The 24,827-nt window shown below is 41.8% G+C and overlaps 2 protein-coding genes across 2 annotated transcripts in view; both read left to right on the top strand.

The window, feature by feature from the left end:
- Window positions 1-24,827, top strand: part of rps19 (ribosomal protein S19) — a 234,451-nt gene that overhangs the window by 39,422 nt on the left and 170,202 nt on the right. The gene's annotated exons all lie outside the window — the stretch shown is intronic.
- cadm4 (cell adhesion molecule 4) overlaps window positions 82-24,827 on the top strand; it is a 181,612-nt gene continuing 156,866 nt past the window's right edge. The window contains exon 1 of the mRNA XM_075465974.1: window positions 82-434. Coding sequence (XP_075322089.1) covers window positions 302-434 — 133 coding nt within the window. The 5' untranslated portion in view covers window positions 82-301. The remainder of the gene's footprint in view (window positions 435-24,827) is intronic.

The raw sequence follows: 24,827 nt of genomic DNA, 5'->3' as shown, positions 1-24,827 counted from the left end.
AGCAATTGGCCAATGAGACACGCAGTCCCGCCCTGCTGGCAAGCTTTTAAATCTATTTACAATGTAAAATAACCAAGAAAAACCGGCCAAGCCATCATCTTCGCGCATACACAAGGAGAGAAAGTGGGTGTGTGAGAGACTAAGCACTGCTGTGTACAGACCTGCTGTTCCCACTCTGAGCGCTTGACAAGACACACATTCGCTCACGAGCTGTGGCATGCGTGCACTTACACACACACACGCGCACACACTTAGGTACGCGGTCGCTGAAATCTCTGTCAGAGAGTGAACCTGCGGGTTCATGACACTGGTTTCACCGAGGAAGAGGAATACAAGGGAAGACTGGCGAGGAATATCAACGATGGCTCTCGCGACCCTGTGGAACTACTGCGTCCTGCTCACCATCATCACAGCCGCTTGCCTGCTCCACACTGGTAAGGTTCAAACGAGAGAGTGGATGAGTGTGAGGTGGCTGGGGAGAGCCGTCGCGATGTGTTGGGGCTCTCCATGCAAGTTTGCTTAAGTCCCCAAATTCAAGAAGACGTTGAATAACAATTATAAATACGCTGGGTCTATTCTGGTTTAACAGGCTTTGGAGTGTATAGGAGCGCATCGCGGGCAAAAAGCACGTGCGTCGATTCCATTTGATATCCCAATGGAATTCTAGATAGAACTATCTGAACCTAAGCCGTCCTTTCTGTGAGTCATTTCGTTTTGTAGCCACTTCTACAACGGTGAACGGGAATACTCCAGAACACCCCAGGATCGAAACAAAAGTGAAAGCCCGACTTGGTGTGACTATCTGCCCCGGCAGAGATATTTTCTGAATGGGTCTTCCCATGCTCTGTTGACCCCCGTGCGTCACAGCGTTTTAATTTGATTTTTTTTTCTCCGGACCCATCGTACATCATTGCTGTTGTGTATTGGAGTCTCTGACATACGTCTCCTGTGCTTACAACCATGCGTGCACAGAGCTCCGATTGAATACAGTTACGACCACATGAGAGCAGAAAACAAATGCCCGCAGTGGCCCAGCCGTGCGTAAGACACAAGGGTAAGAAGTGGGGAAGTGTTTATTGTTGTCGAGATCTGTAGTTGAGTGAGCGACTATAAAGACCTTTGAGACATCTCTTTATCAGATACAATAACATTTAACAATCTATCACAAAGCCCTCTTCAGAGCCTTTGCCGCTTTTATACTACTCACTGGAGTGCCTCAGCTCAGGGTAGTCCTGCACTGCTAGAAGCGCAAAGGAGTTCATGGTCACTCGCTACCCTTTGACAAGTGCAGATGCTGCAAGAAAAAAAAGAAAAAGATTTGGATTGGGCTGCATCATGACTCAGAGCAACATCAGCCAGTGCCATCTGCTTGCTGTGAGGGAAACACAAACTCTTAACAAAGCCTGCTAAATTCCACCTAAAGCATCAGTGATCCTGACTGAGCAAGAGTGATATACACTATGTTACTTCGCTGGCTTGTGCCCTGTAGTTGTTTTGCTCCTTGGGGCTTTGTTTACACTGTCCCAAGGCAGAGAAAGGGTTAAGTGCTAGGTCAGGCATTGTCACAGCCAGACCTATGTTGGGCTGTTGTGATGATGTCTCTTATTTATAGGGTGCACCACATTGCTCCAATGCCATTCTCATTTCTGTGCAGATACCAACCTCACTATTGCTTCTGTGTGAATTTCCACCCAGGAGAGCATTTTTCGTGTTTCTATCTATTTGTATGTCTGGTCCAGGAACAGTGGCTGCCTGATTTATATGCATGAGCTGTAGGCGTTAGTATGTTAGCCTAAATGGAGCTCTGTGTAAGAGGTTTGTGTGTTTGTCTGGGTGTCCAGTTATGGAATGGTGTGTGTCTGTGTTGCAAGTAAATATGGTAGATGTTGTTGTGTGTGCCGCTTACAGTGCAGGGTTTTGGCTCAGCTGCAGGCACCCGCAGCTGGGGGTTGCTCACTGATCATTGTCATTAATCTAGCCTCTGACAGGGGCCTGGAGAGACAGGAGGCTGGGGGAGGTTCAGGGATGTTAAAGGCACAAGGTGGATGGAGGAATGGAGGAGAGAAGGAACTGTAGAAATGTTTTTAAATAACACAAACACACACTGTGTGCCTTGATACCTATCCAGATGAAGAAAACTGGGCCTATTTAGGTCGTTTCTCTTCATGATTTTAAAGGAAATTAAAAGGGAGAGAAAATGTGAGAAGTGATGGGGTTGGCAGTTGTTGTTATGCCAGGGTAGATATGCATAGATTACATGGATAGACAGATAGATGGATGGGTTCTGTAAAGAGTGAGGCTGGAAGACTTGGCCCTTCTTTGCAGATTGAGGGAGAGACTTAGGGATGGAGAGAAGGAGAGAACAAGAAAGGCTGAAAAGAGAAATAGTGAGAGAAAAAAGGCAGACAGACTTCATAGTGTGTCTGACAGGCAGGCCTGAGGGACACACACACAATCAGAGCTACATGTTTGTGCACAGAGTGCACAGCCTTTGTGGAGGTGACTGATCTACAGCAGCTGTTGGCCAAACTTTCTCTGCACACGTACAGTAACAAATGCTGTTAACTCCACCTCTTCTGCTTACCTACCCTTAATCGCAACCCTCCATCATTTCCATTCTTAAACTTCATCTCCATTCCTCTTCTATGCCTCCATTACCACCTGCCTTATCGCCGTGTGCTTTAAATCACCTCCATTTGTTTATTTGAATGTGTGCAATGAGAGCCATCCGTTTGAGCTTGTTCCCCATCATCCTGTTTGGACCTTGGCTCTGGCTCTGCTGGTTGAAAAATGGCAGCAGTTGGATGCACTTGTGGGAGGAGATTTGAATACCAATTATTGCTGGTATACGTGCGCGAAAACACACACACACACACGCACACACACGCACACACACACACACAAATGTCGAAAAGCCATGCATAAATCAATGTCAATGTGAGTCACAAAGTGGAGGCTTGGCATGTTAACACAAACATCAAGGGATGCTGTACATACACTGCTAAAACAAGGACATATGGGCACACACATAGGTACAAGAAATATGAACACATCAGAGTTTCTTTTGAACGGAATATAGTTGCTTACGCAAGATATATGTCAGAGCCCAATTGCAGTTTTTGATGCTTGTCAGGCACAGTTTGCATCGTGTCAGAGTTAATATAGCCTTTTTTTTTTCTTTCTTGCACATTGCACAGGGCTTGTTATTTCAGCATCTTTCTTTGTTCTTTATGGCCCTGTCACACTGTTGTGTATGAGAGAAGCGTATGAGTTGCGTATGAAAATTAATAATATAATTATCATACGCACGAAAAGTCCTTGAAAATAAAGAATTGTGCGTATACTTACCATATAGAACCTATGAGTAGCGTATGAGTAGCTTATGGTCAGCGTATTGACAGCGTATGTCAGCGCATGAACAATGTATAACCAGCGTACTCTGCGTATGACTAGCGTATGAGTAGCATATGAACTGCGCATGCCCAGCGTACGTTTCAACGCGCCTATATCAGCAGCCTTTCCACATTGCTCCATTATTGCAGTAGACGACGCGCTATCAACATCTCTCGAGACATTCATTTCGATCATGCCTCCCAAGAAGCAATCGTCGTTTGCCCGGGCCCTGGGCCGAGGAAAAGGCAAAAAACCACAAGAATCATTCTCACCCAAACCTGCTGAAATGCCTGATGCACCTGCGGCTGATGAGTTACATGCTTCTGAGCGATCAAGATCCCCAACTCCTCCTCCTGACCGCTCCCGTGAATCGTCGGTTGCCTCAGATATGTCAGTTGCCGCCTCCATCTCCGCCCGTCTGGCGGAGATGGAGGCGGCAGACGGGCGGAGGCTATAAATACGCTAGCTGTACGGTACACCTTCATGCCAATGTATGGCAACTTATGTCCAGCGTTCTCGACCTATCAGTAACGTACCTATATCGTACCTCTAGCGTATTCAGCGTATGCCTAGCGTATGCTTAGCGTATTAACCATACGCACAAAAGTTTTGAGCATGTTCAAAAATTTATTTCTGCCTCAGCGTATGCCAATGTATGCCAGCGTGCTTGAAACGTATACAACCTATGCCTAACGTTCCCCTAGCGTATGTCAGCGTATACCAGCGTATGAGTGATAATTTTCATACGCTGGCATACGCTAGTGCCATACGCAACAGTGTGACAGGGCCATTAGCGCCCTGAAACAAGCCTTTACCATGAGCAAAGGCTTATCCTTTGATCCTAACCGTGGACAATAATTCACCTTAAGATGAAATAAACTAATCCACAATTTATTCTTTGCCCTGCGATCTGCTGGTTCACGTTGTAAATTTGAGCCAAGTGCACAATCTGATTTCAATGTTATTTCTTTTTTCTCTGATTCACTGTCTTTTGTAAGTCTAAATAATTGGACAACCTGAACTTGGCAGACAGCACTGACGTGCCCGTCAACAGAAGAGCAGAAATGAGCCTTTAAAAAAAAAAAAAAAAAAGATATGCCAACTGCTGCTGTTGTTGTTGTACAGAGCCCTTTTTGATCAACTGATGCAGTCTTAAAGGGTCCTGACAGGGTGGCCCACTATCTCAGCGGAGCGACTGCCTTGGCATAAGCTCCATAAACAAATTGTGTTGCTTCTGGGGAAAGTCACAACTGGAAGAGTTACGGAGCTTATCGTGGGCTGTTTTTATTCTCTTTAGGGCTTTTATGGGTCCATTACTCAGAGGCAGAATATTTTGTAGGCTTCATGTTTTGTGCAGGTGATGTGTATTTTAGAGTAATTAGGTTCTAATCTTGCCTCCAGTCTTCAGTGAAAATTCATAATTCCATGTTTTGAACTTCTGTTTTTTTCTCTACCGAATCTCGAAAAGATTTAATTTTTACTCATGACTTTGCCTTCACATTTCCCTTTTCATATCCTGCTCCTAGCACTGTTTCAGTTTAAACTTTGTCCTCTTGGAGGGGTTCATACAAACTGAATACATGAGAGATACAGTGATTTAAAGGGTCAAACAAAGACATCAATTGGTAATTGAATCCTTATATCTCATATGAGCATTTGTTTAATTGTCCATTAGTGAAACTTTCTGTCAATCTAATCAGGCTAGTGCTAATGTAGAAACACTCTTTATGGCTGTCACCTCATCTCCTTCCCATTACTATTCCCCAGACGGTGCTGCTTGTGATTATCATAATGGTGATCTATGTCGTCCTTACGTGTCGCTCTCTGAGAACAACTGGCGTCTCACCAACTTTGCTGCTCAAATTTTTTAATGCTGAGTGGGATGCCAAGGACGTTTCCTCCATTTGCTGGCATCTGAAGCCTGCCAATCAATCCAGTGCTCTTAAGTCCATCTGATCTGATTGGCTCAGTGCAAAAGCAAAACGCCCCGCAGGAGTGCAGCTTAACATACTGTGACCGAATGTCCCCTGAGCCAGCAGCTTTCCTCCAGCTTCTGACCCCTCTCACTGTATATTTGTCTTTTCTGTGGGACTGTGAAATCAGTTAACAGTAACTGCCTTGGCATGGATTCTTGGAGCAACACAAAAAGTCAGTAGTTGCTATGTATTCTTTCTACTAGAGTACAAGGTGTACTGATGTCAAATTCAGTCAATGCTGAACTGCTGTCGGTTGAAAGGGGAACCTGAGTCTGAAGAAACTTGAAAACACCAGCGCCATGGGGTGAGCATTCCTTGCTGTTGGTGACACAGTTTCCATGACTTAGAGTAAACGTTGATACCTCCTGCTTGGCTCTGGGCTTGTTTAACACCCTCCCTTGCTGCTGTGACACCTGTCTCCACGGTTCCCGCAGGGCGCAGAGCTAACGTGGTTAGACAGCGGCCTCCGGTAACGCCAGTAACCAAGGTGATTATCCCCGCTCAGGCGGTGCAAAGGAGCCCTCACCAGCCGTGATTGGACTTAAGGGGCTGATTGAGCTGAAAAGGGCAAATGCCTAAAAATTGAAGAGCCGGAAGCTGTGTGCTTTGCCTGTGTGAAGGCTAATGTGCATCCCATCTGGAGGACTTAATGTAAAGACAAGAGGAGGGAAGGATGGCTGGTAATGAGGAGCTCATTCAGGGGTAAGGAGGATCAGAGATGGACTTAAACTTTGAAACTGCCAGGCTGTGTATGGAGACTGCCACCAAGACCCCATTTCCCTTTACCCTTGGGAGGTCTGTATGTCCAGTGGTGGCTGGCTGATGAAGAGTGACCAGGCTTAGCCGGGGCACTGAGGGACTGATGGGGTCACAGAAGGAAAGTGAAAGCATCATGGGGAGAGCAGGAGAGGTGGCTGGCTGCTCACTGTATAAAAGAATAAAGGAAAAGAGCAAGGAGGGGAGGGAAAACACCAGGGCCATGTGCCACAGACCACTGGAGCAGAGGAGAAAGTCAGACAGAAAGAAATACAACAAACGAGTGAATGATTGCAGGATTTCAGTTCTAAAATGTAAGACTCTTAACTAAAAAAAGAAAAGGGGAAGAAGACTACCCCTGCGGTCAAGAATGACTGATTTATAAGGACAGAAAAGGTGAAGAAAGAGGGAGGAGTGACATTACGAAGTGGGCCCAATGCAGAAATATACACGGTGTTGGTGTTAGAGGGAGATGGGCGTGAGGAGGAGGAGGGAGAGCAGAGACAGAGATGGATGGTGATATAGAAAGATAAAGATGGAGAGAGGGCAAGTACTGTGTAGGTGACCACAGCTTAGGGACAAGATACCATGATCGATGAGATCACAGTATGTACATACACTCTAACTCCCACCCACCCACACACACATACACAGACCCAGGCGAACAAATATTAAAAATATTTCCCACAGCCGCTCATGGCCAGTCCTCCCACTTTCAGCAAAGCAACACGCCGCCATCAGTTCGCTAAATTAGACTCCTACGCACGCACCAAGCTTTTCATCTGTCTGCCATTTAGAGTCCTTCTTCATATCATCACCATTAATAGGTGTGCTTTGATGAGATTGTCGGATGCTGAAAATTGCCAGTCGAAGCAGTGCACTATCTTCTGGGAAATCAGATGGAGATTTTTGGAGTGCGGACACAACAATGCCGAAGAGGTCTCGGGACGAGTTTTCTATCTCATAAAACTCTCAAAATGTCTCTCCCATGAGTGGCAAATTCATTCTAACTATTACCATGACTGGCATACATAAAGTGGTAGTGCCAGATGCAGCCTTTACACAAACTTAAGTTGCAACATTTTTCCTACTTTCTGCTTAAACAAAATCAAACTTTGATCCTGTTCATTAGGGTGGTATACATTACCAAAGTATTTGTGGATGTTTGCTTAAAAATAATGTGTTAAGTGAGCAAAATATGAACACAGGTTATCTTTACTAAAGGCATTATGTGCCCTTTAAAAACATAGGTTTTCATTGAGTCAGAGACGAGTGATAACAACAGCTGCCAGTGGATCAAACTCAGATTGCCTGCTCCATTTTGGACAAAGGCCAAGTGATTGTTGACACAACTAATAAAAAAATAAAGTCCGCTGCAGCTTCCACGATACTTTGCCAATGCACCCTTGCACTCTGTCTGCTGCTTGTCTCTGTCTATTCTTGTCCTCATTTTTTACCCCGGCTTAAGACAAGAGCTTCAACATCAGGAATGGGAAGCTTTGATCCACTTCATTAGCAAACCGTAAACAACCATTAATTAGAGGCAATTAATTAGAAGCACATGAAAACAATCCTTGAAAAAGTTGGCTGGTCTCAAAGACACCCGAAGTGCTTGCAGGTTTTTGAGTGCATGAGTGAGATGGACAAAGACAGAGTAAAAGAATAGAAAAAAACTGAATGGATAAAAGCTTGTGGACATGCTTAATGTACTGGTGCAAGATTTACCGCAATTTTGGTGATTTGATGGACTTTTTTGAGATTCATAAGGTCATCAATTCATGCCTTGCTTCCAGCTGGGCAAAATAAAAGTGAAGCTATGAAACTGCCTGCAGTGAAGGTGAAAAGAAAAGAAAAGAAGCTGGGCCAAATTGGATTGGTCCTGCAATTGTTTCTGCACACATTGTTAGAGTTGGCAAGGCCACTTAAAAAGTGGCCAAGCACCAATGACCTTGAGGAGAGCTTTTGCCGATTCTCTCCCAGGATTCATTTTCTACCGAGCGGCTGAAGGGGCATTGAAGTGCATGACTGCTGATTCACCTTATGGCCGTTAACAGGTACGCCCCCACTTACCTCACCTTCCATAAACCATCACCAGCCGATTGAAGTGGTGCTTGACTCACATTCACAGATGTGTTCCTATCTTTGTGCCCATCTGTGGGGAGAATAATGTTATCACTGACCACAGAAGGACCACGTCTCTCCTTTCGGGCCAGGAGTGGGACAGCCGAACAGTCTGTGATACTGAGTGAGTTTGACACAGGCCTTGGGCGCAGTTGCAGAGAAACAGTGGTTCATAGCAACTGCCTCCCGCTTGGCTATACTGGTAAATTGAGCTGTGAGCCAGCTTACAGAGGCTAGTGGGGCTCTATGAATGGTACCAAAGTCATTTTTTGCATTTGTCAACTCTGTAGCCATGGACAGCAAGTGTTTTTTTGTGGCTGTAATATAGAATCTTCAATCTGGATAGCGACAGAGTACACACAGCACGGCACTGTCGCCTCTTGACTGCATATACAGTAACATACTTTATTGCTAGAGAAACTAATAAAAGAAAGCTGTAGGGGAATGTGCTTTCATTCTTGATAATTTTTTTCTCTTCCCAAAGGGCTGTGATGGCTACCATCTTTCCTCTTTTTTTTTTTTTTTTTTTTTATCAGAGCAGCTCTACCCACTGTTTTAGTCAGCCTGATTCCTGAGTTTGCAAAACTGATCTAAAATGAACCAAGACTTGATTTTACTCCTGCGTGGTTTTTTTTCCCCGTTTTATTGAGATTTGCAATATATAATGAATATGCATGGCATAGGGAATAACATCTCATATTATTTACTGGTAAAAAAGATAAAACATAATAATAAGGTACTTTTTGATGATGGAACATCATACAATAATCGTATAGCATATAATACAGAAAAATGTAAACTTAATTAGCATGAATCTGTGATTGTGCTAGGTTACGATGAGGCAGAAATTCTCTGATATGTGTACTGCTTGCTCCGTCATCTCAAAAAGATGAAGGCTCAACAATCTGAGAAATGAAGACATGTTTGAGTCTGCAAAAACGACCAGCGTTAATTTCTCCGTCAGCACTGAATGAACTGAGAATGGAGAAGTATTCTGTATCTGGCTACTGTGTCACCAGGAAGGTTAAAGCAGATTCGTCATCACTACTTGCTATATAAAGTTTGAAACCAAAATCTTGTTTAATACTTTCATTCAGATTATCATAATTTGTTGCAAATTTACTAAATATCTATCGTCTGATTTAGTCAACTTTTATGGAGTCAGGCAAATATAATATTTTGACAGCACTACTTGTCTATGCAATTATAACTGATGCTTGTTTATCAGGGAGATGGATTTGAGTTGTGGTGAGAAAGGTGATTTATGAGCTTATGGGGAAAAATTAAAAACGAACATAAACCACTGCTAATTAAAAAGCAGGTTTGTCCCAAATGATGACTGATGTATAAATCACTGGCTGCATTACACAAATGTGCACTGCTTTCATCTGCAGAGCAGAAGACATACAGTTTGACTAAGGCACTTGCACTCACACCAATCTTCAAATGCAGAAATACAAATGGCATTGCACTCAGGAGGCCGTGGAGACTTATTTTTCAGACTTCTTTACTGCAGAATTCTGTCTCCGTTTCCACACTTGTTTCCTTTTTTAATGAGCTTTCTCCAGGAACTCTTGGACAAATAGCAGGACACACCTTGTCATTAATTTTCAAACCAACATGTTTACAAAGGCACATAGTCCTTTCAGTTTTTTTTTGTTTCAGTTCTTTCCTTGTAGCACACCCTTTTGCCATGTTATCTCAAGTAAAAACGTTTTTTTTTTTTCGTGATTGCTGCTCTCCCAAGACTTTTTTTATGCGATGTACTTCTTTTTCCTGTCCTCCTTCATTCCTAACTCTCCTGCAGTGTGAGACCTGTTCAAGGGCCTCAGCAGTGATTTAGTGACATTTTGTTTGGGCTCACCATGATCATCTTTTGTTTTACTTCTCTGACCCCTCCTTGTGTGCTTTTCTTTCTCCGTCTAACCTTTTTGGTGCTTAAATGCACATAGCCATGGCCAGGAACACCCCTCCAATTTTGAGCTCCAGTTGTGAGTGTCTGCATGCACCTGAGCCAACAGTTTCTAATAGTTTGCACTGAGAGTTAGACACAGTGATAGTTGGAAAGAGGTTTTGGTGAAGGGAAGAAGGGATTTTTTTCTTTGCCAGGATTGCTTGCAGATGGATATTTTGGCAGTCTCTCCTGCCTCCCTGCTGCTTGCACCCTATCCCTACCTCCTCTTCTTACTTTCTACTTCTCATACTGTCGCTGCAGGCTAAAGGGATGGCAGGACCAGGTGTGGATAGATAGAAAGTGAGATGCAGAGAGAGAAACAGAAAAAGAGACGGAGGATTGACTGAACCCAGGTGGCCAGCTTGAACGCCTGTGTTTCTGCTTACCCGTTCTCATTTGCATAGACAAAATGGTTTGTTCCCCTTGTCTGACTCTTTATTTTCCTTTTCCCACTTCTGTTTACACATGATGCATGAATTCATTTCCAGTATTAATTTAGTTTTCTCCATTCCTCTTCTCCTTGCTCTGTTCCCATTTCTCAGAAGAAGTTACACTCTCACTTCCTGTCTTTTCCTGTAACTTTTTTTAACTGTTTTCTTTTTAGTCAATTGCTTTTTTCCTGTAGTTTTTTTTAAACACTGCCTTTTCTCGCTCTTCTTTTTTTTTGCTCTGGGCCTGCTGAACTCTGCATTTTACACTGCGCTGCAATATTCAGGCGATGGAAGCTTATTTTCAGTGTAAATGCCCTTCAGACACCATACAGTCCCCTCAACCATCTCCCATCCACCCTCTCTTCCTCTCATGACTGTTTGTAACAAACCTATCTCTCCCAACCCGCCTGTCCTACTTTTTTTATTTCTCCTAATGCCTGCGCATAACTTTTTTCCCTACAATTTGTCGCAAATCAGATTTTAGCACCTTCATATTTGATTCTCTCATCTACTGTGTTTTAGTGTCGTCTAGTCTATTGCTCACAAAACACCCATACACACTTCATCTTTCTTCTCCTTCCTCCTTAAATTTTCTCACCTTTTGTCCTTTAGCTTATGCATCCATTATATATCTTAATTCACCCTCACTACTTGGCCTGTTCTTGGCATTCCGTCTATTATACAGCTGTGGCTGCTGCTGTACATGCATGTGTTTGGAAAAGGCTAAGTAGTATTCTGCTCACACATGCAGGCACTTACACATGCATGGTAGTCTTGGTGGTTCTGTCATGCCAAACACAGTCGTGCCTGTGCGCATAAGCAAGTATATGCAATTAAAGATAGATATTTTAAATGGTTGATGTGCCTCGAAATATGCCAGTCCCTTAACTGTAAAATTCCCACACATCCAGGAAAGTACAACTTCCACAGAAATAGTATACCATTCACACGACCTGTCAAATAGCTGCACATAGGTTGTGAAAACTCACACACACACACATAAACATAGTTTTGCACACAAATGCATACGGAAACGGCCATCGGGCTTCCTCAGAATTGCTGAATTGAGTTATGTAGCCTGTCAGTCAACTCCCAGCTCCCTCACATACACACACCCGTCCTTCTGACTGAGCATATTTGGCATGGGGAAGGGACTCAATTACGGCGAAGGTGAAAGAAGCAATAAACACAGCTCCGATACAGTGAAGCACACTCTGCAGCAGTGCAGTCAATCACAGGCCCAGGTAGGTAGCCGCAGCCGCTTTGCTCATCCAGCTGTAAAGTGATGGGGATGGACAGAGGTGGTGGATGGATAGAGGGTGGGTAAGAGGGAGGCTGTGGGATGCAAAGCGCTACCATCCGATCCTCCCAAAAATTATCTGTCTGTAACCGACCTACATGGACCTGCCACTAAGAGGACAGAGAGATGGGATGGAAGGAAGGAGGAGGCAGTGGCGATAACAACCCATCTTCATTTCCCTCACATACACACATAGAAGATTATTTTCTCTCAATAACACACAAATACACACACACAAACAGTGGCACTGTAGCTGGCCAACCCGCCCACACTAGACAACCAACATAATCGTGTGTGAAGCTGAGATAACAAACACATTACCTGATGTAACTGCTGTTACTGCCATTATTGAGGCGGTTGAGGCTGAATGTATGGTGCACATGTGATAATTTCACAAAGTTCACAAAGTCACAAAGTCATTAATGACTCAAGTCTTAATAAACAACCGCTATGAATTCCTCACCCTGCTGATGCTCTTCTTTTTTTAAATGAAGTTTTAAGTTTAGAGGTGAACAGAACATGAATGTAAGCTTTTTCTTTTTAGATAAACAGAACAGATGATAATTCTCGTTTGTCACAAATGGATCTCATTATTGCGATTCCTTACATCATTTGCTGAGATTTAGGAACACATCGACCTTGTCCTTGCTTTTTTTCTATTTGCAGATCTGCGTTATTTAGGGCTGATGTGATGATGATGTTTTACATGTTGTGTGTAGACAAATGATTACAGTACTCAAACAGCTCTGTCGTCATGGCAGTATTTGGAATGGTCAGTGCACATCCACACTTATGTTCCTTTTTTTTTATGATAATGAGCTCTTTGGTGAGCTTCAAGCTGTTTGAACTCAGCAAATTAATGCTGCATAAGTATATAATTGATAGAGCTAGGCTGCAATTACCATCCCAACACGTTCACTGAGTAGCTCATACGGTCCACATGGCCACATTTTTTGGTAGGTTTTGAAGTGTCACACTCGACTGTGCCTTCTCAGCCAAGAGAACTTGAAGTGGGGCAGGCAACAGGATCTAAGTAGTGCGCAAATTCATTCAACTGGTCTTTATGCCCGTGCAGAGAGCAGTGCTGCACACATTGCTTTTCAATTATGTTGTGGGTTGCTGAGTTGCCATCTGTCAAATTTATGTTGAAATTGTCTGTGCAGACAATCTGGCAACCTGGGTAGGATCAGAAAATCATATAAAAGTCATGGATCCATAAATTACTGTGATTCGTATAAATCTTTTAGCGTCATGCATATTACATTAAGTTTCCCATAAGAAACAAGTAAATGGGATGGTGCATAAATTACCTGCGAGAAACAGAAGTGTTGGCATGTATGACCAAGAGCCAATTTAGAATTTAGCCTCTTGATTTGTATTCAAACTGTTGGAGGAACCTGGAGGACATGGGAAACCAGCAAGCTTCAAAGAGAAAGGCCTCAGGCACACAGTGGGTTCAAACCTACAAGTGTGCAGGGGTTTGTAGCATCTTGCTGTGAGCCAAAACTGCCGACCATTGAATGACCATGTTCCATCATGTGATCACATTAGTTATGAACTATGAAGGTTCAGGTGAGCCAGACTATGTTCATGCAATAACTTTGACCTATTCTGCTTACCACAGTCGTAATTGTACACAGTGCTTTATTAAGGGATTGTTACTAACAATATTTACTCACCTTAGCTTCAACTAGAAGAAAACAAAACTGGTTTGGTCGGGTAACTTTTGTCTGATATGTGTCCAACTTGTGTTCTTAATTCTTACACTGAGTGCCATATAACCCTTATTAATAAAATATATCATCGAAGACATTTCAGTAAGAATCACTTTGGAATTATACTCCAAATGTTTGCCTCAGGTTGCAGATATACTGTAACTCAGCAAGGACACAAGTGTGCTGCTGTTTGTGGCATTTTACAGCCTTAGGCATGTTCCCAAACTGACAATGGATTGTCTGTGGCAGGCCAGCCAGCCAAAATCTAAAATAAAATAAAAAGCCAGACATATGACGAATTCTGTTCCATCTCCACTGAAACCTGCCTGTTTGGCTGAGGTGGCTTTTTTTTTTTTTTTTTTAACCCCAGTGTCAAAGAAGGTAGATGACCTTTTTAAATATTTAAATCCTGCAGGTATGTATGGTAATTTCACTGCAATGTATTCCGGTTAAGTGTTTAAAAAGTGCCTGTGATCCAGAGAGAACAGAATCTGTGGCTGTGACTGAGTGGATCTAACAGACTCTCGCACATTTGTAGTCGTTGACGTTCTGCCATACACCCTCCCACACATTCAGGACAGTTCTGAAAACTTTCTTTCACTCGCACACAAAGATTCAAGTTGACAGATGGGCTTGTGTGCATGTTGACTGTGCTTACATGTGCTCACATATATACAAATGCAGATATGAGTGAGAACTTTGCATTAACAGCATCACGCAATACGACACTTTATAACTACGACGAAGAAGGAAGAAGGGAGCGACAAGACTGCCTCCGGTGTATCTAATAGCTCCAGCTGCTCTCTCACTCATCTCAGCTCTTTTCGATCCTATCTTTTTGCCTCCATATTTTATTCATTTCTGTTCCTCTCAGCACATCCTTACTTCTCCCAGCCTCCTCCTTCGTCTCAGTCTCTCTCCACCTTGCCTGCCTCTGAATTTACCACCAAGGCTTGCCTTTTGGCAGTTCCTCCTCCCTTCTGCCTCCACGCTCTTCTCTCCCTATGTGTCTTTTTTTTTGTCTCACTCCTCATGGCCTCCCCCTCTCACTATCATAATCTCTTTTGCTCAGTCTCAGTATCAAATCCCATTATTTTACACTCGACCCAAAACCTTTTTGTCATCTCTCTGTCCCTTCTTCTGCACATTGTTTCAGAACTTTCAGTTGGCAGAGAGTTTGGAAGTAAAGCCTAGAGGAGACAGAATGGGACATGAAAAAGCAGCATGTCTCTAATGAGATTAGCCATACAGTCAGGAAGAGGCCTGAACTGCGAAGAGCATCAAAAATCTGCATCTGCCAGCTTCAGATTAATCTTCTTAATTGCCTGTGTTAAAACCAAAGGTTGTGACACTTGTTGTTGCTTCGTGTTATTAATAAAAAGAGTTGGAATGGAAGGGCTAGAATCAATAAGCAACCTTAAAGGGAAATTAAATAAGGGGAGAAGGGGACAGGGTGCAGGGACAAGCATGGTGCAGCTCAGTCATTATTAGTTGCTGCTGCCCTTTAATGAGGGTTATTTAATGGGCCAGAAAACAGGCACACAGCACACAGCAACCAGCAAACTGATTGCTGATTTGTCAACTACAAGTACAAACCAAAGTCTGACAAAACTTTTTAAAAATGGAAACAAAGTAGGTGAAATATGAAGGTGCCAGAAAAAGCAAAGAACTTGGCCAGAGCCTCACAGTCTGCTCACTCTAAAATCACCCACACTCTCAGTCTCTTGGGTTTGTTATGTTTACCCTCATTTGCATGCCTAAGGTCTGAATCTTCTTTTATCTATCTCCTCTTTTCTTACAGTGGCTTCTTTTATTGGAAATGTGTTCATTACAGGACAATAAAGGCCTGATTAGAATCCATCTTTCAGAATAGTGTTTTGAGAAGTGCAACAAGAGATAGAGATGGTGTGTGGCATTATACACTTGATGTCTTCACTCAGAGTCAGCACTGATTTCCTTCGCACCGCTGCTTACCCTTCAATGACGCGTTATAGTTCCTTTTATAGAACATTGTTTTTTACACCATTAGAGAAATCAGCTGTGTTTAACAGCTGCGCTCAGCTGCACATTGTAGATATAGAGCCATTCATAATATAAAGGACTTATATGAATGCAAAATGAGTTTCAGAGACACCTTGGCAATGCCATATTTATGTTTGAACATAGTCTGGATCCACTTGTGACGCTTGTTCGATTATGTGATGTGTCTTCCTCTTGTAAACATAGCACAGCAGTGTAATGTGGTTCAGTGTAATAAGGACATCTCCTAAAGTGGATTACAGAGGCATAAAGTAACAGAGCGAAGAAGCCACAGAACATCACCTGCATGGAGTTCACACCAGGTTATCGCTCTTAACAATTCTCCTTTGCTGTCATTGCCAGCATGTTCCGTTATGCCACAATCATGCACAGAAGGATGCTCTGATGACACATCTATACATTGTGAATAACCTCAGAAGTGGGTATTTCTGTGTGTAAATGTGTCTGTGTGAGCTTTATTTAAAACTAATTTATTATATTTACCACGAGATGGCCAAGGCAATAGCTTATTGCTGATATATCAGTACTAATGATTGTAATGAAATTTACTAAACATATGATTTTAACATGATTTTCAGTGAATTCTTTAAAAATATCTATCACAGTTTTGATAAATTTAGTCACAAACTGGAGTAAAAACTTTTAGAAATGCACAAGAAACAGACTTGTTTGGTTAAGATAATGAACAGTGCCATCATCCATCATAATAGCCGACAGGCATCACAATCCCCTGCTTCAAGGTGCTCCTTCCCATGCTGCTTTAGCTAACCATGTGGAGCTATATTAGGGAAAGTCAAAATTTAGATGCAGTTAAATTAGAATAAAGTTGTTGTTTTAACAACTACAACCTACCCCAGCAAAAGGGTCACTCTGGGGAAGAAAATTGAACCTGCAGTGGGCTCCAGCTACTGGTGCAAAATGCGGGGCACATTAAAGCCCACGGTAAGCCGACTTGGTCCCCAGTTCGCTTTCGCAGACTGTTCACACTTCATTATGTGCATTCTCTCTAAGGGCTTGCCTGAGCCCTATAGTTTGGGCCTCATAAATGCCACGCATTTCATACTGATAGAGGGTGAAATAGGAGTTGTCCAAAGTCGGGTCCCTGCAGTGGTGCCACATGGCACCCATACTGAAGAGCTACGAACACGTCTGCCTCCTTAAGGAATATCTGGACAGATTGTGCATGTTGTGGGTGGTGGGGCATTTTATCGAACACTTTGCAAACAGAAACTGTAAAACTTGACACTGCTCTAAATGAACAGTCGAGTAATGAAGGATGCATTTATTGGGCAACATGATACTGCAACACAGAAATGTCTAATGAAAATACTCTCATCTGTATCTTTAGGCTACAACATTGAGTGTGATGATTTATTTTTTGCAGTTCTGAAATATTCCTCTCACAGGAGACCAAAAACTGACAAATCTCATTTTAAGTTTAAACGTATTTCATGAACAATAGCTTCAATTTAGTAATATTAACAGAATTTATCAAGTACACCTGACAGCAGTGCATTGAGCCTAAATCTTAAGGAGTGAGCATAGGCAGTTCAGCGGTGATGCATCTTGCCCCGACGTGTTTCACAGGTAGGCAAAAATGGTGTAGAATCTCCAGGGCCAGATATATTAGACCCAAAAGATTGTGGGTACAAAAAAAGCAGAAATGTTGTATGTGTGCATGCTCTGTACAACATCCACTTACACCTGTGTACACACTGTTCCATTTTATTCATCTAAGGCCAGAGCGAAATCTGGTAGAAGTAAATGCACGTAATGCATGTTCACACAGTCATTCAGTCATGGCTGTCAACAAATTCCTTTTTGACCTTAATGAGATGCAAACCAGCCTTGTCCTTTCTCTCACTTTCATAGATTTTCTTCCCACATTGGTGAATACTTTTTGGTAAATGTACTACACCTTAACCTATCTTCTCATCCAATAATAAAATCAGCACATTGAAAGATAATTAGTAATCTTAATGTTGAATGTTAATTGCCTCATCTATTACTGTAATGAGGAACTGTGTTGAGGATCTGTTAAGGCCGACAGCTTGATGTTCTGGAAAGATTAGAACTACAAATAAGATGTCGCCCAAAGCCCAAACTCTCTCTTTGATGTTATCTTTCTCTTTGCGATATTGGATTTGCACACTGAGCTCAGTGCACTCATGAAGGTCTTGCAAGCATGGTTCAGTGAAAGTGTTGAAATATCAATGAAATAGACGAAAAGCATATTGACAATAAAGCTTGTCACAATTATCACACAATCACAATTACTTAAGCTGTTTGCAGCCATTCATATCTGAATAAACAACTGGAGTAAACTAACAGATTTATCACATTAAAAGCACTGTTTCCCCATTTCCAGCCATTTGTGCTCCTTCTTTTGCAAAGTGGCTCCTCCAAAAACATGGATGACTCAGTTATCTTCAAAGTGGTGACAGTCAAAGCTGCTAAAACCATTCATGGAAGCATAAAACTTAACATAAAAACACAATACAGTAATTTATCACAATTTGTTGTGTGACTATAAATTGTCAACCAAAGCTTCATGACTATAACGACCTTGTTGACGGTTATATTAGTAATTGGTGAAGCCTTTACAGGGGTACTGATCTCAGAGTGATGTGCTATGTTTTGCTCCCATAAAATCTGAAGACATTTTGAAAAAGATCAAAGTAGCTGAAGATAAATGGTCTTTTAATCCTAGTTTGTAACAAAGACTATCTGTTTGCTGAGATAACCCTGATGACATTACAATGACATCATCAAGAGTGATTTTCTTAGACTTGACAAAGCTCCTCCACAGCCACAGAAGACCTCAGACAAGTGGTTCCATGTCCTGAGTAGCACAAGCTATGACGAGTATGCTGACCTTCATGTGTAAAACTGGTGGAGTGCCAAAAGACAGTCTTTAAGCAGCAATGGAAAAACTGGTTCACTTTCCAAATGTGAGAATTAGCTTTGCTTTATATGATTAAGAGACTAAACAGAGTGTCAGGAATGTGTGTGCACATTGATTGACATGCAAACTTTAGTGCATAAAAACTTAGCATTTCCCTGTTGTTTGATTAAACGTCACCTAGCAGTAAGAAATCTACCCCTTTCAAGATTCAGATTCATATCACCCAAAACAGTTGATAAACCATCAGCTTTATGCAGCACCTGAAGCATGTAGGGTGTATGTGTCTTACTATAAATCAGATGAGAGATATTTCTGCCAGTGCATTGTTACTTTTGCTATTCATTTGAGCGCATTAATGTGTTTCAAAAGATGGGTGTGGGTGAGAGTGCATGTGGAGGTTATTATCGGTGTGTGCAAGGCTTGAATTGTGCTTGTTGTTGTTTCTGTTTTGAAGCTGCACAAAGAGCCCACGGTGGGAGTCTGAGCTCAGCCTCTAGTGCTGTAGGCCTTCGATGGAGAGATTAGCAGGGAGAGCTATGAAATAAAGAGTGTTAATTTAGAGCACTGAGTGGGGGTGTGGGAAAATCAGGTAAGAGAGATAACATGAATGTTGGAGAGAGAAAAAAATATTTACTTGCCCCCACACATGCACATACACACACTCCAAAATCCATTTTAACCCAAGAAAATAGAGGTTGAGAAGTAAAATGAGCAAACTAGTGATGTGGAAAGTACAAGAAAAGGAGCATTGCTGAGTAGGTGGCAATGGGAATAAGGGATTAATTGAATCCGATTTTAATCCTCTGTTTGCTTGTTATATAGGTTTTATTCTTTTCTTTTTTTTTTAAGGGCTGGAGTGTGTTTCAATGTTTCCAGGAGGTCAAATGAGGCAACCAAAATGTTTGAGAAAGTGAAAGCCATCAGGGCTATGATGGCAGATTACAAAGAGGAAGGAACGCATCTGCCTCACTTCCTGACTTAAAGTTTAAAGCAGAGTAAATGGAAGGAGATAACATTCGAGTCAGGCATCCAAAATGATTACAGTTTCTGGGTGTAACGTAATTACAGAGGGGAGTGTTTGGTTGTGAGTCTGAAAGGAAGGAAGAGAGATGGGGCAAGGGTGAGGACAAAGAAACGCAAGACTGGAGCCAGAACAGAAACTCATGAAAACAGTTTATAACCTAAAAAGTTTGAGAGTAAGAATATCTTGACACAGGTGAAAGTTGCAGAGGTGTAAAGGGCAGTAAGAGAGAAAGCATTAAAAAACTTAGGTTGCGAGCTGAAGGGATTAATCAAAACTGATTTGAATCCAGCCTGTGATTTTGGGCTGATTCATATTTGAGGGGTGCCAGGGGGCGGGAACTTGGGGAGGGAGTAGGGGATGGAATAGGGGAGGGGAGGGTGGGTGGGAGTGACATTCGTAAATCATTTTAATGACGCCTCCCCTCTGCACCACGGGGCAGACAGGAGGCCAAACAAACAGTGTGTAATTAGAGCAAGGGAATGGGAAATAGAAATGGTGCGAGAGTCGGCGCTAAGGAAAGTAATTTGGTAAAGTAAAGAATTGGAACAGGAGACCTTTGAACAATAATGGTTATGGGTCTCATTATATGGTGCCGCTGTTAAGAAATGGGACCTGACAAAGTCTCTGGAACCACAGAGGATGATGAAACTGCAGGCAGCCGTAGCAGTAACGTCAGCCAGAGCTGAGAAGATGATGGCGAAGGTTACATTGTAAGACACCATTCTTGTGGGTGGATGATGATGATGGTTATGAAGAAACAGGTGTCATGGTGATTATGATCATGATAGTTGGAATTATAATTACAGTACTGTAAATGATGATGAATGGGATGACAGTGTCATGGCTACTAGCGTTACGTGTTTCTCTAATTATCCATCCATCCAATTTCTTCATCTGCTTATCCTATGCAGGGTTACAGGAGGGCTGCAGCCATTCCCAGCATACATTTGGTGAGAAATGAGAGGCACATACTGTAGTCCTTTTTATTTTTTTGTTTATTGTACGTGTCAAACATCCTAGTTCAGTAAACCGAATAAAGTGTTCATTCTAAACCAAAAGAGTCCAGTTTCACTTCCAAGTCATCACATGCTGATGCTTGTTGCAACATGACAACCATAACTGAAACCAAACCAGAATCTTGTGTTAATATTAAACAAAGAAATTCATTTTGGTAGCCAAACTAGACCAAAAAGGGAGTGAGAACAACTCTGGCGATTTTGTTTCTCATCCATACTTTTGGTCAAAAACAATACAATCTCACATAAGATGAGCTACGGCCCACAAATATTTGATGAATCAGTTCAATCCTATTTTTTTTCCATTTGATTTTAATTAAAAAAAATATCCTAAGCTTTAATGTATAGTTTCAGATCTTTCTCAATCCTATCTGCATAGTTAAAAGTACCCATATGTGAATTGGTCAACTTATTGGTTGACGTAAATATTGTTTTTTTGCATGTTTGGTCTGAGTGGGTCCGTTCCTATTGTGATTACTATGTAACAGAAGGAGAACACAGTCTACAGTCCTCAATCTGTGCAAAAATAGATGCAGAATGCCAGATGAATCTAATGAGTCCTCAGCAGCCTGAGTTGGACAGATAAAGTTTCTGTCTTTTTAGCACAAAATTTGCTCTTTGTGTTTCCCTGAACCTAGCTGGGCTCCAGTGTAGAGATTGCAACACAAAGAGGGTATTTTGGGGTAATTTTACGTCTTAATTACAGAGCAGACATTGGAATAGAGATATGGGGAAAGAAATGCAACAAAAGCTTTTGGCCAGATTCAGATCAGGTAATGTTACACTTCATGGTCAATGCTTTTAAACCCCTTCAGCCACCAGGGTGCTCCAGAGGGAATTTTGCACTAAGAAGACTGGCATTTTGGAAGATAACCATTTGATATGTTTAATTCTAACCTCTAAGGACTGATGGTTGTTTTTTTTTTTGGATAAAGTTTGTAATAGATTTGTGAATTAAATAATAAAAGAATAATCATTCAAATCATGCTTTGAAGTGATTTGCTACAGGCGATTTGAACAGGGAGATCAACTACTGATAAAGTTGCCTAAATTCATGTGAGCCTTTTACTATTGTTTTAAGACCTGGTAAAGGATCCTGTTCTTTTATACTGCCATAAGAGTGGGTGTGTTCTGTTATTAGATTAATCTTGCAATAATGCATTAGTTATTGTATATGGTACTGATGAAAACATTTCCCCTGATGCAATAATTACTGTAAGGATGAAATAGCAGCATGGTGTTAAGCTGAACAGCAAGAGAAGTCTACCTAAAGCTTTAGTATAGTTACAGAAATGATAAGTCACAGTTATGATTATGCTGGTGCTGTTGGCACTCATGATGACACCACTGATGTAACTCTTTTCATCTGCATGTTATTTCATTTTGCACAGGTAAGTCCATATATGTTGTTAGTTCCATAGTGCTGATGGTAATTATGATGATAATGAACTCTTAAATTTGCTGTTGTCAATAATCTTACAGGATCTACGGGATTGGCCTTTGCGGTTCCTGCCTGACCTCCTCCCCGCGTTTACAACAATCCATAATTCATGTGTTGTGTAATAGTTGCTGGATGGTGTTACTGAGATGCAATCTGCTGTATATGGACGGCTGTTTGTTTTGCCAGAGAGCTGCATATAAATGAAAGCAGGTGGGAAGGAAAGCCATATAGGCTTTTCGAAGGTGTAGCGGAGAGTGGCGTGGCAGTGAATCAGGGAAGAGATGAACAGAAGAATGAGAAGGAGCCAGGCGGAGAAGTGCACTCAGTTGATTCATAAGTGTATGTGCTCTGTGTGTGAGTGTGTGGCTGCAGATGTGTTTAACGGAGTGGAGAAGATAGTTAGGATAGTATGAAAGAGAAAATGGATGAGTAGAAAGGAGCTGATTAGGAGTGTTTGTGTGTGCGTGTGTCTCTTTGTCCCATAACTGAGTGCATGCTTGTGTGTGATTACTCTCTGACCTGTCGCCTCTGGCTCTGTGTCTGCATAGACCTGTGTGCACATATACACACATACAGAAACATACACAGACAGACACTCTTCTAAATCCAGTGTGTAAATCCAGCCAAGGGCCACAGGGCAGGGAGGAAAAGCACCTCAGAGACATCAAATCTCTTCCTCTTTTCCCCGTCTGATCTTCCCCTCCCTCAGATTTCCCCCTCTTTCCCCTTGCTTTCCTAAATCCTCATCTCCATATTCATAGATGGAGGGGCTCTTTAAGAGGATTCCTATCTGAAATGGGCTGGCAGCATCTCTTGTTTGTGGCCCTCCAAATGGAGAAAAGCCATTTCCTTTTCCTGTCAAGCGTGGAGGTAGCTATACCAGTATGTGCATGTATGGTTTGTGCATGCACAACTTTAGTGTGCAACTGTGTTTGGATGGTGAGTAGAGTTGTTTGACAGTTTCACAGACTTATAATTTGAGAGCAGGCCAACTGTTGGAAGCCCAACCTTGCCTCCACTTTCACCATGACACTTCTTGTAAACTCTTCAAATCCAGCAGTGCTGGAAGAAGTGGAAAAAGGTGGAAATACAGCATCTAAGGCAGCACCAACCACAGAAACTAAAAATGAGAAGATTTTTTTAAAGACTGTGCTCCCATTAATATAAATCTGTCAGCTGTAAATCTTTGAATTATAAAAGTTTGAAACCCAATATTTTAATCTCTGCAAAGCATGACTGATGGGCTCTTGTCCTGTAATGGAAATATTTAGTATGGACTAAATAATAGTGAACAGAGTAGTTTTTGTGATGTTTATGAATGAAAGTGAGTTACATTACATTATACCAGTGGTTGCTGCATTAGAGCTCCATCAGCCTTAGTCCAAAACAAAGGGAACCATAACCACAATGTAATTTGAGGCCCTACATGCAGCTCATAAGAATGAAAAAGAAAGCCTGATTTATTTATTTTTTGTTGACTCTGGTCTAATCCCTCTCGTTCTGGGAGCCTCTTTAGTTATAGAACGTGGTCCAAGGGCTCTGCATGGTAATATTTGTGTACTGGATTGATATGACTCTTCACACACATTTCTACCAGTGTTAGTTTTCTCCTGTTTTCTACATGCAAGAATGGAAGCCTCGAATTCCCATAATCCTTCTCACTGCGTGGGGTAAAAGCTACTCAATTGGACAGAACATGCTACCATAAATCTCTTTGTTTTCTGGAAGTAAATGTACAAGTTTGCACTCTGTGGACTGCGAGACAGACCAGCTGGCACAACAAATATCAAAGCAGCTCAGATTAAAACAAACACAGAGGGAGAGCGATTCCCTTTTCTTTATATCACCTGCAGAAATGGATGAAATGAGCAGTACTATTATAGATTATATTTGACTATTTTATAGATTTTAATTTGGAGGCACAGAACCACAGAAAGCAACAAGCTTCTCTTCCATTGACTGAAGCATGTGAACTGGTCCTGTTTCTGTTGGGTCTCAGATCAACCTTAGTTGCCGAGGTGACAACTTCTACCCCAGCTAGTGGTGACATGACCATCACTTCTGTGAAAACGATGAGGAGGAATTCAGAGGAGGAGAAGGAGAGCTGAAATTGAGTTTTGTAATAAACTTGCTTGAATCGTAGTATTTTTCCAAATACCATCAAACTGTTTTGAGCACCTATTTTTCAAGTATTTTTCGCCTCAACCTGAATAAACACAGAAAGTAAAAACAACATAAAGACAAAAGAAACTTGCTTAGAAAGACTAGATAAAGAGGAAAATGAGAATGAGTTTTTAAGGAAGAATTGAGCAGGAGTCTTCTTTGAAAGTCTTTTTCATTGTTTTAACACTGCCATCGCCCCCTCATTCCTCAAACTAGAATATTTTGTAGTGTGTCCATCATGACCTGATAGATTGTTTCCACCATGTGAAAAATCTGCAAATTAACTTAATTTTAGCGTTGTTTCCTTAGTGCCAGCACATAACAACACAGCATGTCATCACCAAGTAAAGTGTTGAGGAATAGTGTGATATCTGGTTGCTTTACATAGCAAAGTGTTGTTGCATGCTGCTCTTGAGATATTATATATTTATTTATTAAAAACACTGTAAAACATGTGATAAAAGAAAAAAAATTAGCAAAAACTTTTCCTGTGATCTTCAGAACATGGAAACAGAAGGAATTTGAATGCATTTTGTTCATGTATGCAAGCGGTGCTCAAGCATAAATATATTATATAAATGTATTTCATTAA

The sequence above is a fragment of the Odontesthes bonariensis genome, chromosome 5 (assembly GCF_027942865.1).
Source record: "Odontesthes bonariensis isolate fOdoBon6 chromosome 5, fOdoBon6.hap1, whole genome shotgun sequence".
Taxonomy (NCBI): Eukaryota; Metazoa; Chordata; class Actinopteri; order Atheriniformes; family Atherinopsidae; genus Odontesthes; species Odontesthes bonariensis.
Note: the sequence above shows the minus strand (reverse complement) of the source record. Positions and strands in the feature narration are given on the sequence as shown.